Source organism: Gopherus flavomarginatus, chromosome 4 (genome assembly GCF_025201925.1).
Source record: "Gopherus flavomarginatus isolate rGopFla2 chromosome 4, rGopFla2.mat.asm, whole genome shotgun sequence".
NCBI classification, from domain to species: Eukaryota; Metazoa; Chordata; order Testudines; family Testudinidae; genus Gopherus; species Gopherus flavomarginatus.
This window is the reverse complement of record NC_066620.1, coordinates 211,308,225-211,323,491: the sequence shown is the minus strand read 5'-3', so window position 1 is coordinate 211,323,491 and position 15,267 is coordinate 211,308,225. Positions and strand designations below refer to the sequence as shown.

General features: G+C 41.6%; 1 protein-coding gene across 1 annotated transcript in view; it reads right to left on the bottom strand.

The window, feature by feature from the left end:
* ELP3 (elongator acetyltransferase complex subunit 3) overlaps positions 1–15,267 on the bottom strand; it is a 153,811-nt gene that overhangs the window by 94,519 nt on the left and 44,025 nt on the right. Inside the window, exon 8 of the mRNA XM_050948836.1 lies at positions 1,386–1,547. Within this exon, the coding sequence (XP_050804793.1) occupies positions 1,386–1,547 (162 nt within the window). The remainder of the gene's footprint in view (positions 1–1,385; positions 1,548–15,267) is intronic.

Here is a 15,267-nt window from a genome sequence, read left to right as displayed (position 1 = left end):
TAGAGATGCTGCAAAAAATCATTTCATCTGATGGACAAAACTGGATGAGAACTAAAAAGAGATCACAGAGGTGGATAACGGGGATACTGACTTTGAAAGATCCATCTCTGAATAGGCACAACAGCTGTGAAAGAGTCTGTAGAAAAACAGGGATAAGTGGGCTTGATAAGTTTGAAGACTGTGGCAGAAATCAGCATTAATGAATATACCTAAGCTAAGAATCAGGTGACTTGGCTACTATTTTTTTGGTACAGTACGTTGCTATTTACCTTTGTAAAGCTCTTTGACATCTAAGATTGAAAAGTGCTATATAAGGATTAGTTATTTAGTTTACTTGACTGCTTGGTTTGCTCGATAGGCTAAAGTTATTCTTGAACATTACAGCTTTGCTCATCTGTTCAGACACTGAATCTGGTACTCATGCAGCAAAGAGATTCTGTACCTTCATGCATCAGCCACAATAAGACTAATCTTTGGGGGAGAACTGGCTTCAGACTCAAATGTCAAGTCTCCATAAGAAAATGTCTGACATTTTCAATTACTGCACAATTGTCACCTCTAAGTTTGGTAAAAGGTAGTTTTTTTAAGCCAATTTCCATATTCCTATTTCTCTTTAATTACTTATGCTATTAGTTTATTAAAAATCTTAGGTAAGTAACTGGTGTGTGAGATGAGGATGAAGGTAAGCTTTATATAAATCTCCAAAAAAACAAGTGTTCTGAAGTTAACAAGATCCCTAGTTCTACAACAGTATGAAGCATATTTCTCCCCCAGCAGATTATGAGAATATGACCTGTAACATTCCAGGCGCTTTAGCAGTGATTTTGTCATCACTGGTCCAGGGCCACAAAGAAGTTGTCATGAAGTTCTTACTTGTACACTTCCCAGCCTCTGAAAGTACTGTATATGTAAAATGATCCAGGTTTAAATTCTGGCTATAAAATAGACTGCAAAGAGTGTTGATTATAAACAAAGTACCTGACCTGCCTCACACTCTGTGCCAAGTGCGCTGTCTCTTCTTTATAATCCTTCAGGAATGACCACCATGACCTAATGCCATGCTTCCTGCACATATGGTACCTCTTCAGATTATTTTGTACAGATTTTTATGTACCATGTACCTACTCAATTCTTTAGATTGTAAATTTCTCAGGACAACGACTCTGATGTTTGTTTGGGCACATCCTACTTACTTTACAAGCTTGTAGAGCTATAAAGACAGTACCCAGCACTATAAAATACTTATGGAACAGGAACATCAGTATAAAATTGTACAGAATTAGGCTGGCACTCTGAAGTATTTGTTCCCAGGCATCTTATAAAGTACTCCACAAGACAAACAATAAGCAGTCACATTGAGCTTTACTCTGAAATATTCTTCTCACCTGTTGGTATCTCTGGCCACGTCCTCGTAGACACTTTGCACTCCAATCTCCAACCTTGTGCAGCCATATGACAGCATGTCACTCAGGTGCCGCTTCAAGCAGTAATCAGGCCTGGTCTCTATGGTGATCCCAACACACTTTGTGAGGCTTCTTTCTGAGTACCTGTGAACAAAAACAAGCTTCTTGTTACAATCACAAATCAGTCACAGACTGTTCAAAACAGTCCAAAGATTTCCAGGTGTCAACTTTTTACAATTTCCTCTTCAACGAAAACTAGGAAAACTATAGCCTGGCAATCAGAATGGACCCAACGCTGTTACAATGTGAATATACATAGTGTGTACATCTATAATAAAAGTTTTACTCATTTTTTAACATTAAAGAAAGTGGAATATGCCTGGCTCACAAGGTTCTTTCAAACAATACTTGTTGGGAAGAGGAAGATATCCCCTGAACTGATCAAGCCCTTTTGTGCTAGCAGCAGTGAGAGGTGGGGCCTATATAAGAAAGGAAAGTAAAAATGGGAAATAGAAAGGTGAGCTGCATTACACCACAACAGCCAGTCTGACATACCCAGCTAATACTTCTTTTCAGGTAATTGAGGTGCGTGTTTCTCCAAATTCTACAAAATTTTAGTTTAGATAAAGCTCTGTATAATCCACTTGTTTCCCGTTCCCAAGGAGTCAGGTTGAGTCCAAGAGGCAGTAATGCCGAGTGCAAGAACATGACTGGGGCCTGGTCTACACTACGCGTTTAAACCGATTTTAGCAGCATTAAACCAATTTAACGTCTCACCCGTCCACACAACGAGGCCCTTTATATCTATATAAAGGGCTCTTTAAACTGGTTTCTATACTCCTCCCCGACAAGAGGAGTAGCGCTGAAAATTGGTATTACCATATCGGATTAGGGTTACTGTGGCCGCAAATCGACGGTATTGGCCTCTGGGCAGTATCCCACAGTGCACCATTGTGGTCACTCTGGACAATAATCTGAACTCGGATGCAGTGGCCAGGTAGACAGGAAAAGCCCCACAAACTTTTGAATTGCATTTCCTGTTTGCCCAGCGTGGAGCTGTGATCAGCACAGGAGGCGATGCAGTCCCAAATCCAAAAAGAGCTCCAGCATGGACCGTGCGGGAGATACTGGATCTGATCGCTGTATGGGAGACAAATCTGTTCTATCAGAGCTCCATTACAGAAGACGAAATGCCAAAACATTTGAAAAAATCTCCAGGCTATGATACAGAGTCCACAGCACAGTGCTGCGTGACAAGCGTAACGGAAAGCCAAAGAATCAAATGGACGCTCATGGAGGGAGGGAGGGGGTACTGAGGACTCCAGCTATCCCACAGTCCCCAGCAGTCTCCAAAAAGTATTTGCATTCTTGGCTGAGCTCCCAATGCCTGTAGGGTCAAACACATTGTCCGGGGTGGTTCAGGGTATAGCTCGTTAATTTACTCCCCTCACCCCCCCGTGAAAGAAAAGGGGAAAAAATCGTTTCTTGACTTTTTTCAATGTCACCGTATGTCTACTGCATGCTGCTGGTAGACACGGTGCAGCAGCAGTGAACAGCAGCATCCTCTCCCTTCCCTTCCCTTCCCCGCTGGCAGACGGTACCGTACAAAAGGACTGATAGCCGTCCTTATCATCCCATGAGTGCTCCTGGCTGGCCTCAGGTGAGGTCGGCCGGGGGCACCTGGGTAAAAATAGGAATGACTCCCAGTCATTCCCAGTAGATGGTACAGAATGGCTGGTAACCATCTTCATCATAGCAACTGGGGGCTGAGCTCCATCAGCCCCCTCCCTTTCATGTGTAAAGAAAAGATTCTGTACTGCCTGGACTATCATAGCAGCGGGATGCTGGGCTCCTCTCCCTCGCACCGTTTAATATTCTGCCTGGACTATCATAGCAGCTGGAGGCTTCCTCCCCCTCATTTTATCTCACTAACAAGTCAGTGTTTCTTATTCCTGCATTCTTTATTACTTCATCCACAAATGGGGGGACACTGCAACGGTAGCCCAGGAAGGTTGGAGGAGCAGAGAAGCAATAGGTGGGGTTGTGGCAGGGGCACCCCCCGTGAATGGCATGTAGCTCATCATTTCTGCAGGATTTGACATGGAGCGGCTGTGCTCTCTGGTACACTGGTTCTGTAGTACACTTGCACCATATTCTAGGCAAGACTGACTCTTTTTAGATACCATAAAGGAGGGATTGACTCGAGGAGTCATTCCCATTTTTGTCTTTGCGCCCCCGGCCAACCTCAGCCAGGGGCACCCATGACAGCAGCAGACAGTACAGAATGACTGATAACCGTCATCTCATCGCCAATTTACAATGGCATGGCAGATGGTACAGAACAACTGATAACCATCTCTGCTGTCTTGCAAAGGCAAATGAATGCTGCTGTGTAGCGCTGCAGTACCTCGTCTGTTAGCAACATCCAGTAGACATACGGTGACAGTAAAAAAAAGCTGAACGGACTCCATGGTTGCTGTGCTATGGGTCTCCCAGGGCAATCCAGGGAAAAAGGGCGCGAAATGATTGTCTGCCTTTGCTTTCACAGAGGAAGAAATGACTGACGACATTTACCCAGAATCACCCACGACACTGTTTTTGCACCATCATGCATTGGAGTCTCAACCCAGAATTCCAATGGGTGGGGGAGACTGCAGGAACTATGGGATAGCTACAGGATAGCTACCCACAGTGCAACACTCCAGAAATCGATGCTAGCCTCGGACCATGGATGCACACCACCGAATTAATGTGCTTAGTGTGGCCATGTGCACTCGACTTTATACAATCTGTTTTACAAAACCAGTTTATGTAAAATCGGAATAATCCCGTAGAGTAGACATACCCTTAGAATAGATTTAGCTGGTGTGTTTTGAAAAGGCCAGATACTTGTAGACAGTCTATGCAAAAATCCACAGAGCATATTTCCTCCTAGAGTTGAGTAACGCTCTGAGCTTCATTTATGTCTGACATTTCAACTCTTTTTCTTTATGGGACTAGATGCACAACACAGACTAACTGACATACGGTGTTACAAAAACCCTCCAACAAGAGAATAATATTCAGTAAGTTACTGCAAAGCTTAATTCAGTGATTAGGGCACAGGATAAAAATAAAAGAAATATTACTATTGATACTTGGATAAAAACTGTCAGACATTAGAAAAAGAGTGGGTTTTTTTAAAGACAACGTGAAATGTATTCTGATTTGTAAGACAAAGAAAAAATCTTGGCCTTGTTTACAAATAACTAATGGTCCCATATCAGAGGGCATATATGCATATTAAGGAATAAGCCACCTTCAGTATTGTGTAAAAATATAAAGAGAGGAGGAGAAAAGAAACAAAAATAATTATTTTTTTCTCTTGAAGCAAATTAATAGCAAAGTTATGAAATGCTGAATATAATGAACACCAGAAGATCCCTAACTACCAGCGGTTACAAAAATACTGTTATGATTCCAGTGCAGCACGATAGCTAATGAAACTGTCTTGCTTAACTCCTTGTGTGCTGTAAATAAAAAAGTGTGGCTGAGTTAAAATAGTGAAATAAAAATGAAACGGATATTATAGTATCAAAGAGGGGAACTCAAGGGATTAAAACCAGGGAGATGCTTAATACAGCAGTTTCAGGATTCATAACTAGCAATGCCTACATCAGAATATTGAATATCAATGCACCTTTCAAATCATCTGGTTAGCTCCCCCTCCCCTAATTTACCCCCTAATTTCCAAGATCCCTCCCAGAACAGTATCATCATTCTTCTGGACAAGAACTAGCTGAATTTTTCTGGTCATTGTCAGTTTCCACTGGCTGGAATCTTATGCTACAAATGCCAGCCCTTGCGAATTCACAAACAACTGGAAGGACTAAAATCATACTTTTCCCACAAACCTCTCTGGGACTGGACATATTTTATGTCCAGAAGGAATGAAAGGCAGCAACAACATACATAGAAGGAAAGGACTAATACTGGTCAGTGTCTGTGCTCTATGTTTAGCAGCTTTCTATTTCTACAATTGAATTATGCTCATCAGCCACACATCTGGCTACAATGTCTCTTGTGTATATATAAGTATCTATTCTATGAAGATTTTAAAAAACAAACAAAAACCACAGTGCTCATACCGAGCAGGCCATTTTAAAACAAGAATCATTCATTGATACTGCAGTTTTTATTTGTTAATTTGCAAGGAGAAACAGAAGGCAGAAGTATATCCACTCAGCATTCTACTGCAAATGGTTCTGGTAAAAAAATCTTGCTCGTTATTCCCTGAAACATGCAGATGCAAGAGAAATAAGAATGCTAGAGAGAGAAGAGGTTTTTCTCCTCCCATTAAGGTGAGAAATAAAAGTAAGAGAACAACAGGATATTTTAGCATCACTCCTGTTTGCAAAAGGATAAATCTATTTCACTTTGAACTTAACATTTAATTAAAGAGCGTTACAAAACTTGTAAAGTTATAAAGGGAAATGGACATCTTTACAGCCACTTACAAAGCTGCTGAGATCTCCCCTCAATCAACCTCACTGTCTCCCTTTTAAGCTAATAGTTATCTTTGATTCATCAACTACTTCCTAGAACTGCTATCTTGAAAAAGTACAGCACTGGTTGACAGACATTAGCATCAGAGCGTCAAGCGCTAAGTAATTTTACAGCCAATAACATTTGTAGTTATACGTACCAAGAGAAAGGTAATCAAATCCCAAGCATCATGTTATAGGCTGATCTAGTGTATTGTGCTTTACTTTGTCTTCCTTAAAAAGATCAGGTATAAGTGACTGCCAAAGGCATGACAGTGACTTGATGGAACACTAGTCTAATCTGGTATGGTAAATTCTACAGCAGATGGAAGTGTCTGCCATGCCTCCAATATATTGTGAGCTGCCATAAATAAAGAGTAGAGGGAAATATCTTTTCAACCCTGCAAACACAGACAGAAGATTACTAAGTTTCAAAATACACAGAAAAACAATGAAACCTCAGATAATCATGAGAGGATAAATTAATACAAGAAAGGTTGATGCATTGATATTACGCCAGACACGTCAGAAGTGATCAAAAACAGAAAATAAGATGACAGAGACTCACACTAGGAATACAAAAGATTCTAATGTAATGGAAACCAAACACATCTACTGGAAGAATGGAAACTGACCCGAGTGAACATTGTTTAAAGTCATCCTAGACTTATATATCCCTTTTACTGTATGGAAGGTGTTGCTAAAGGACACCATTAACTTGAAGAATTACACTTCTCACTGAAAGTTCTGTACCCATGAGTTAACTGCAACATAAACCTAACTTGCCATGAGTAATTTGACATAAGACAGACCTCATTTCCGAGTAAGCATGACTGGGAAAGTGAATGGAAGACTAAGTTGTAAATAAGTGTGTAACAAGCATTATTCTGGAATCAGTCTAGCTAAGGTAAGCAGAAACACCTTGGTACTAGGGATAATGGACAAAATAAACCTGGAATGTAGAGATCAGTTTATACGTGAACAGCACATGGATAGAGCATGCTGTACAGGGATTGGTTCCTTAGACATAAATAAGCAAGTCATGAAGCACATGATACAACATATAATCAGGAATGCAGATGTTAGTAAACATGTACGTAAGGAAAAGTTTCGCTGTGTAACTTAAGATTTGTGATGTACCTTGCATCCAGCCCATGTTTGAGCCTGGCCAGCTTCACCATAGGGTTGCTGTATGCCAAATAAAGGTATCCGAGTCACGAATTCTGGAGTCTTGAGTTTTTGAGAACCAAGTGGAAAAGGGTTCCATGGGATGCCAACAAAAACATATACTGTGGAGTACAGAAACCCTTATAAAAGAACAGGTAAGGAATGAGGGGAAAAAAATTAGGACATATTGTCTTAATGGTTCTCTATCAGATACTGGATTTTTTTTAAATTAGTCAATATTAAAAAAGCCAAGTTGGTAGTGTTTCTATTTCAAAGTACAGTCAATGCATCAGAGCATTCACCTAGCCAGTAATCATGAGAAAGAAAGGATGGTCAGATTTATGCTCTGTGGTAAGGAGTTTCCTTCCTGACAGAAGAATAAATAGAAACCTTGACCATTCCAGGAGCCCACTACTGCTTTGCTATTCAGTTTATGCAAGAGAAGATTAAAAGGTGACCTGATCTTTGGTCCATATATACCTACACAGGGAAATGATTTGATAGTAAGAGGACTCCAATTTAGCAGACAAAGACAGAACAAGATCCAATGGCTTGAAGCTGAAAACTAGACAACTTCAAATTTCTAAAAGGAACAATTTTGTAACAATGAGGTTAAGTGACCATTGGAAACAGTTATTAATAGATAAGGCCAGAAGGGACCACTGATCACCTAATCTGACCTCCTACATTAATACAGGTCATAAGATTTCACTGACTTAATTTCTGATGAAACCAGAGCACATCTTTTAGAAAAAGTATCTAATCTAGATTTAAGGATATCCAGTGATGGAGAATCTACCATGACCCTTGGTAAATTGTTCCAATGGTTAATTACTCTCACTGTTAAAAAAAATTTACACTTTACTTCCAGTCTGAATTTGTCTAGCTTCAACTTCCAGCCATTGGATTGTATTCTACCCTTCTCTGCTAGGCTGAAGAGTCATCTTATCAGATTTCTGTTCCTCATGTAGATACTTACAGACTGCGATCAAGTCACCATCTAACCTTCTCTTTGATAACCTAAATGGATTGAGTTCCTTGAGTCTTCCACTATAAGACATGTTTTCTAACCCTTTAATCCTTTTCGTGGCTCTTCAAATCCTCCCAGATTTATCAGCATCCTTCTTGAATTGTGTAAAGAACATGGTATTCCAGCAGCGGGGGCATCAGTACCAAATACAGAGGTAAAATAACCTCTTTACTCCTACTCAAGAGTCCGCTGTTTATGCATCTAAGGATCACAGCCCTTTTGGGGACAGCATTGCACTAGGAACTGGTGTTTGGCTGGTTATCCAACATCAACCCCGCTGCCTTTTCCCAGGCTAGAGTCCTCCATCCGACAAACATAGCCAGCATTCCTTATTCCTAGGTGTGTGACTTTTTAAAAGATATGCTCTAACCAATCAAAAGTTATGGACTTGATGCAGAAATCACTAGATGAAATTCTACATCCTGTGTTATGCAGATCTCAGCAGTCCTGTAACAGGGTTGGGATGCATATGCACAACCGAGTGTGCCTGTTATGTCCCTTAGGCCCTTAAAACTTGAAGTTGTACTTGAAGGTCAAAGGTCTCCTCTTAATCATGAATCCCTACAGGAAGTTGCATATTATGCTTCCTGTTTCTTAGGCAAGCAGGGTCAGGGAAAGGGCTTTCTGCTTCTGTCAGGCGGAAGGCATGAAAGTGAGGTATTTACAGAGAACAGGAACCAGAACAGCGTGATCCCATGGAATAAGTGCTGTAATGACTGTGACAACTGGAAACAAGGGCTGAGAGAAATGCCTGAGGTTCAGTGAGACAGTTGCTTTGTTTTGCATCTTTGCTTTTTAGTTAAAAAAAAAAAAAAAAAAAAAAAAAAAAAAAAAGCAGCCCTGAGAAAGAAAGGAACTGGATCTGCACAGTTGTTTGGAGTATTTCACCTTCCCCAACCACTGGATCAACCTACCAGTTTTAAAAGTCCCTACTGGCCTTAAAAATGTATTAGTATTTATGGGTCAGTGTTTCCCAATCTGATGTATTCAGTTTGTTTTTGTAAATTCAGTCAGGACTCAGAGTGATGAAGTGTTCTTTCCTTTACAAACATCAACAAAGATCTTATAGACTATATTATTTCCCCCAACCCCACCCGATTACACCTGTACACCCCTACAACTATCAATAGATTTGCATAGATTTACTGACTGGAACATCAGTTCTTCTGAGGGTGCACGTGGAGAAACAGAAACCCCTTCTCTCCTACTCTGATGATTTTTGCAGGGCTCATGGGAGTAAAAAACAGTAAAATCTAATTTTAGTCACACTGAAGTAAGCAGATTTGACTCTGAATTTACACTGACAATTTTAAACAAAGCGTTTAACAAAACCATTATGTTTTTTTCTCAATTTCACTTTAGTTTGAAGGCAGCCATCATTTAGGGGACCCAAATGTCATACAATCAGCAACTACTTACATTTACTGTTTATATTACGATAGAGTCTAAAGGCACCAACCAGGATCTGGGTCCCAACATGTGAGGCACTATATAGATGTAGAGAGTAAAACTAAATAGGGACTGAGTTCATACAATCAAAAAGGTCAAAAAGCTGAACATCTCAAAATTACAGTAGGTATGGTACGTAAGTGCAATACAGTGCACTGCCTCGCTTTCTTCTTGTCTTTCAAAACACTGCAATTTCCAATGCACTGAAGGCATAAGAATGTAAAAGGATTTTAGTTTGTTCTTCGTCATCATCACTTTCCATTATACAATTTTTTTTTCCTCATTGGCAAAATGGTTCCTATAAACAAGATTGGTGTTTATAAAAGCAAGGTTCAACTGTAGTAAGACAGCCCTTTCCTAGAACGCTTACAAGCTAAAATGACAAAAAGATACAAGATAAGGATACAATGCACAAGCAAAGCAATTAAGGTAAGTGCAGGCCCATAACAGGTGAATTCTATGCCTTGTGTGTCACTTTTGCTTACATATTTTAACTGTATCGATTAAAAAAAGCCCTTGTTTTAGGGGATTTTACCTGAAACATTTGAGGTTCAAGTGGGGAAAAGGAAGAGTGAGTGGAGAGAGGAGAACTGAGGGTCAGAGAAGGAGAAACGGGAGGATGAAAGGAGGGTGAGCAGTGTAACAGTGGCAGTGAGGTTGAGCAGTTGAGGGGTGACAATGTTAGGAGAGGGGATAGAAGGAAGGAGTAACAACCACCAAGGGCAATACAGAGAAATAGCAGGGGGGGTGGGGAATGAGGGGAAGTCCACAGTCAAGTTAAGAGAGATAACTCAACAATGTCAGGAGACTGTAAAGGCCCAGTATCCCAGGTGAGCCCTTCTGAGGGTGTCCTGGAAAACCTTGGTTTATTCCTTGTGCACTCAGCTCTAAGCAATGCACTTTGGAAGAAGCCCCACAGGCTCCTTAGTTCCACTTTCAAATGGTTCCTGCCATCCCGAGCCTGGCTCAAGAGAAATGCCAGTAAGTATATCTACACAGGGATTAAAAAACCCAGCAGCTGGCCTGAGTCAGGCTCAGGCCCTGAGGCTGAAAAATAACTGTGTAGACTGGGATGGGCAAACTTTTTGTCCCGAGAGCCATGTTGCGGTTCCAAAACTGCATGGAGGGTCAGGTAGGGAAGGCTGTGCCTCCCCAAACAGCCTTGCCCCTGCCCCCCCCCACTTCCCACCCCCTGACAGCCCCCCTCAGAACCCCTGCCTCATCCAACCCCCTGCTCCTTGTCCCCTGACCTCCCTCTCCCGGGAATCCCTGCCCCCAACTGCCCCCCCCACCCAGATCCCACCCTATCCAACCCCCCCTGCTCCCTGACGCCTATCCACACACCTGGCCCCCTGACAGGTCCCCCAGGACTCCCATGCCTATCCCAACCCCCCCTGCTCCCTGACTGCCCCAACCCTTATCCACACCCCCGCCCCATGCCATGCCCCCCCGGGACTTCCAGGGCTATCCCACCCACCCTATTCACTGTCCCAAGAACCTGCACCCCCTCCAGCCCCCCCATCCCTGTTCCCAACCACCCCCACCCCCCAAAACCTCGGCCCCATCCCCCTGCTCCCTGACTGCGCCCAGGGACCCTCTGCCCCTTATCCAATCCTCGCGCTCCCTGTCCCCTCACTATGCTGCTCAGAGTCGCAGGACTGGCAGCCATGCCATGCAGCGGTGTAGCTCCAGGGGAGGGGGGACAGGAGGGCAGGGGCCAGGGACTAGCCTCCCCGACTGGGAGCTCAGGGGCCGAGCAGGACAGTCCCACAGGCCATAATTTGCCCACCTCTGGTGAAGAACTTCAGGCTTGGGATGGAGCCTAAGCACTGGGGCCCTACGAGGGTGTAGGGTCCCAGTGCTTGAGCTCCAGCCCAAGCCTCTACTCAGCAATTTTTAGCCCCACAGCACAAGCCCCACAAGCTCAGGTCAGCTGACCCAAGCCAACTGCAGCCACAGAGCTTTTATCTTCCTGTAGACATACCCAGTGTGTCCATGCATTTGAAGTTACAAAAAAAGGTGCATTTAAACTATCAGCAGCCACAAAGTATTGAGGAAAAATCTGAATATCATGTGTGAACAACATGCAAATTCCTTAATTAGGCAAGCCTCAGTACTGAAATTTTCTGTCTCTCAAACTCTAATGGCCTTGCTATATCATTACTCCAGCATCTGAGCAACAGCAATAATGAGCTCAATATCTACAGTTTTCTGCTGGTGAACGTGACAGGCATTAGATCTTACTCACAGAACACGTAGTTAGAAAGTCACATTTGTAGTAATGCAAAATGTTCACAGTATGGACTCCTTAAAGCTTACTGCTAACACTGTGAAGTACAACTGCCTTTGTATCACAGCACTTCATGACTTCCTTTATCACTGATACCAGAAATAATATACGTCAAAAAGGGTTCTGTTTCACATCAGCACCAGTGTCTCAAGGATCAGTTTTACAATAATGCAACAGCTGAAGTACTTTAAAAATAAGGTAATTATTAACTAAGACTAAACTATTACTTGGCTAATCTTCATAAAGTAACAATATTTACATTGTCTGCTAAAAGATGCAAGAACAATCCTTTTTCTGAAATGCCACCACATTAGACCAGTCACAAACCCATTCCCAATGACAAATGCATCATAGTTCAGTACAATTTGGTGGAGACCCAAGACACAATCTCTGTGTAAAAGAATAACAATTTTAACAGCTGGAATTAACTTTTTTTATTCCCTTCTCAATTTCTTTAGTGATGAATGGAATGAAACTGACACCTCTGAAAGTCCTTTATCCACAGAAAAAGTCCATGAGCAGCAGCACTGCAAGACTCCTCTACCCCATTCTGTCAACGTAGCTCAGCCTGGAGCCATCAAAATAGTTCAATCCATGCTCCATGTAAATGTTTGGTTTGAGTACCAATGAAGAAGTAACTATGATAATTTAGGGGATTAAAGTTTCACACAGTTTTCAACTCTGCTCTCAATCTTCACAAAGCAACATCATAACCTTATAGGGGACACACCCTCCCAGTCACAGAGAGACATTCGCATTGGTACAGAACTCATGCAGTATGTGAGAGACGTGGTGTTAGATAGGGGGCCATGCATAAATGTCCAACAGCACAGAACTAAGGCACACATGAATCCTATAATCAGAATCATGTCAAAATCTGTAGTCATTGCCTTAGATCTCCAAATCAATTTCTTAAGAGCTTCACCTCTGGAAGCGTGCTTGCTCTGGTGGGTACAATATACTAATCTTCTTGGCAGAGACATGGGAAGACTCCTAAAAGAAATCTCTAGAGGATTCTCTAGGATAACAAACATACTTAACCCCACCCCAGGGATAACAAACATACTTAAACCCTACCATCCATCTTCAAGATGAAGGCAACACTAATGTCTAAACACAGTTTTTTTCAATACAAATTCAAGGTGAACTGCAATAAAAAGAACCCAAGTGTGAATGAGCTTACAGATGGAGTGAAACTTTTCAAACAAAACATATATGTACACCTGTGGCAGGAGCTAGACTGCCACAACTTTCATATGCACCTTTGCCAAAGACTAGAAGATCAGAAAATATATTGGGATGGGAAGCAGATTCTGATCTCCTCCTCCACCCCACCCAAATTTTCTAATGTTCATGAATTTGTACTGGTGAGGTACCTACTCCAGAGACTGAAATCCTTCAGGTATTCACGGCACACCCCTAGCATTCCTCAACCTGACTTGACATGGGCATGAGAGGGGAGTTTGCTCACCATGGCCCATTCAGTCCTTGCCCTCTCTGCTGGTGTCATCAAGCAAGCCAACTCGTGCCAATTGTGATATTTTCTGTTAAACTGACATGTCCACAGCAAGCTGAATATATTAGTCACTTAAGTGTCTTCAGACAGCCACTAAGACAATTTGTAGTTACTTAACTGAAAATTTTCCCTTCTGTAAATGGATAGATCCACAAATCCTAAACTACTACCCAATTGAGCTGAGGACCTGCAACATATAAAAGTTTTCTTGAGAAGCTGAGCCACAGCTGTCATTCAAACAGTAAGAAGAGATTATTTAATTTGTCACATGATGGAAGATATTTAGGGAGAAAGAGAAGAAAAAGGAGCCACCAGAAGAACAACTAAGAATAGCCAAATATTTTCCCCACTAAGGAACTGCTGTAGTGGCCTCAAGGTTGTAGAATAGTTGTAAATAGAGGTGATCCAGGTGACAACGAATGAGAAGCAAGGAAGGTCTACAAGACATTCTGAAAATGTGGGACACACTACCAAAAAGTGTAAGAGAACTCCCTGCACTGAACAACAGCTTTCCTCCTACTAAATGACGGGGAAATGGTTCATGACCTCTTATGTCACCCTATCACACCAGCAGCATCAGATAAATCACTTTTTAAGAAGGAAGTGGCTATCAGCAGGCAGTTCTGCAACAATTAGTATTAAAACTATTTTCAAAACCAAATCTCAGCTTACACAAGGCAATAACAAGCAAGCAGAACGGGTACCACTTTTTTCATTTTTTTTAGCTATGGACTCTCAGAAAAATAGTCTCAGTAATAGGAAGCCTTGACTTTTTGTCCATTTGCTCATTTAGCCTAAATAGGCTGTGTATCTAATGTCTCCCTCTTGGCTTTAAAATACCAATTCTATTTAGCATGATGCTAGTGGGAGGACTTAACCTATATAGTGCATCAAAAGAAGAAAAAAACATAATATAGAGCTGCATGCAACATTTGGTTTGTATTCCTCTCCATTTCTGGCATCTCTGCCACACAATATACTACAAAACCTGCATTAGAGATGGCTTCTTACAGGCAACCGCATATTTCAAACAACTATTTTAAAGTACTCCATATAGTTTCCAGTACAATTTTGTTTGACTTTTAGTTAAATGCCACTTCTGGATATGTAATCAATAGCTCTTGGCCCCATAAGACAGGTCTCATCATATGCCTATTTCTCTAGACAAATAGTGCCCATTCAAGTGCACTGAAAAGGTACTATATTCCATGAACAGTGAACGATCTCAGAGCAGTGATCCTGAAAAGTACAAGCAACTGGATAAAACTGCTGTGTGCAATGAAATAAAGACTACAATAAAAATGTCATGCCGATGTCACCAAAGTTTGTCCAGGACTTCTCATACCTTTCCTGCAGGATTTGGTCCAGGAACCTTGCAAAATGACAGTTAAAGAAAATGTCTCTGTTAATAAACAAAGGTAATCTATGAGAGAGCCATAATTACACTGTGCATATGGTTATAGATACAGGATAACAAGAGAAAGGAAGGAAAGAAAAAATGTAATGTAAAATTAGGAAAAGTGACTTTGCAGTATCCTTTATTAAATCTCAATGAAACTCAAAGCTTTTCTTAGTGGAATTCATGAGAAAGACTACACTAGATGTGGTCTATAAGCACAAGCCTAGGAGAAAGAAATCCCTAGTTCAAATCCCAGCTCTGATACTGACTCATTATGTGGCCTTGAGCAAGTAAGAACTTCTCGGCCCACTTATTTATACCTATGATTACCTGTAATTCCTGTATGAATGATGTACCCTCACTCCTTGCTGACTGTACCTTGATTCATCCACCTTAAAACCCCCCATTGGGGATACTGCAGACTGTATGTGTTATGCACTACCCAATGTCAAAATACTAATATCCTCCTATACTCTGTATGGTACCCCCG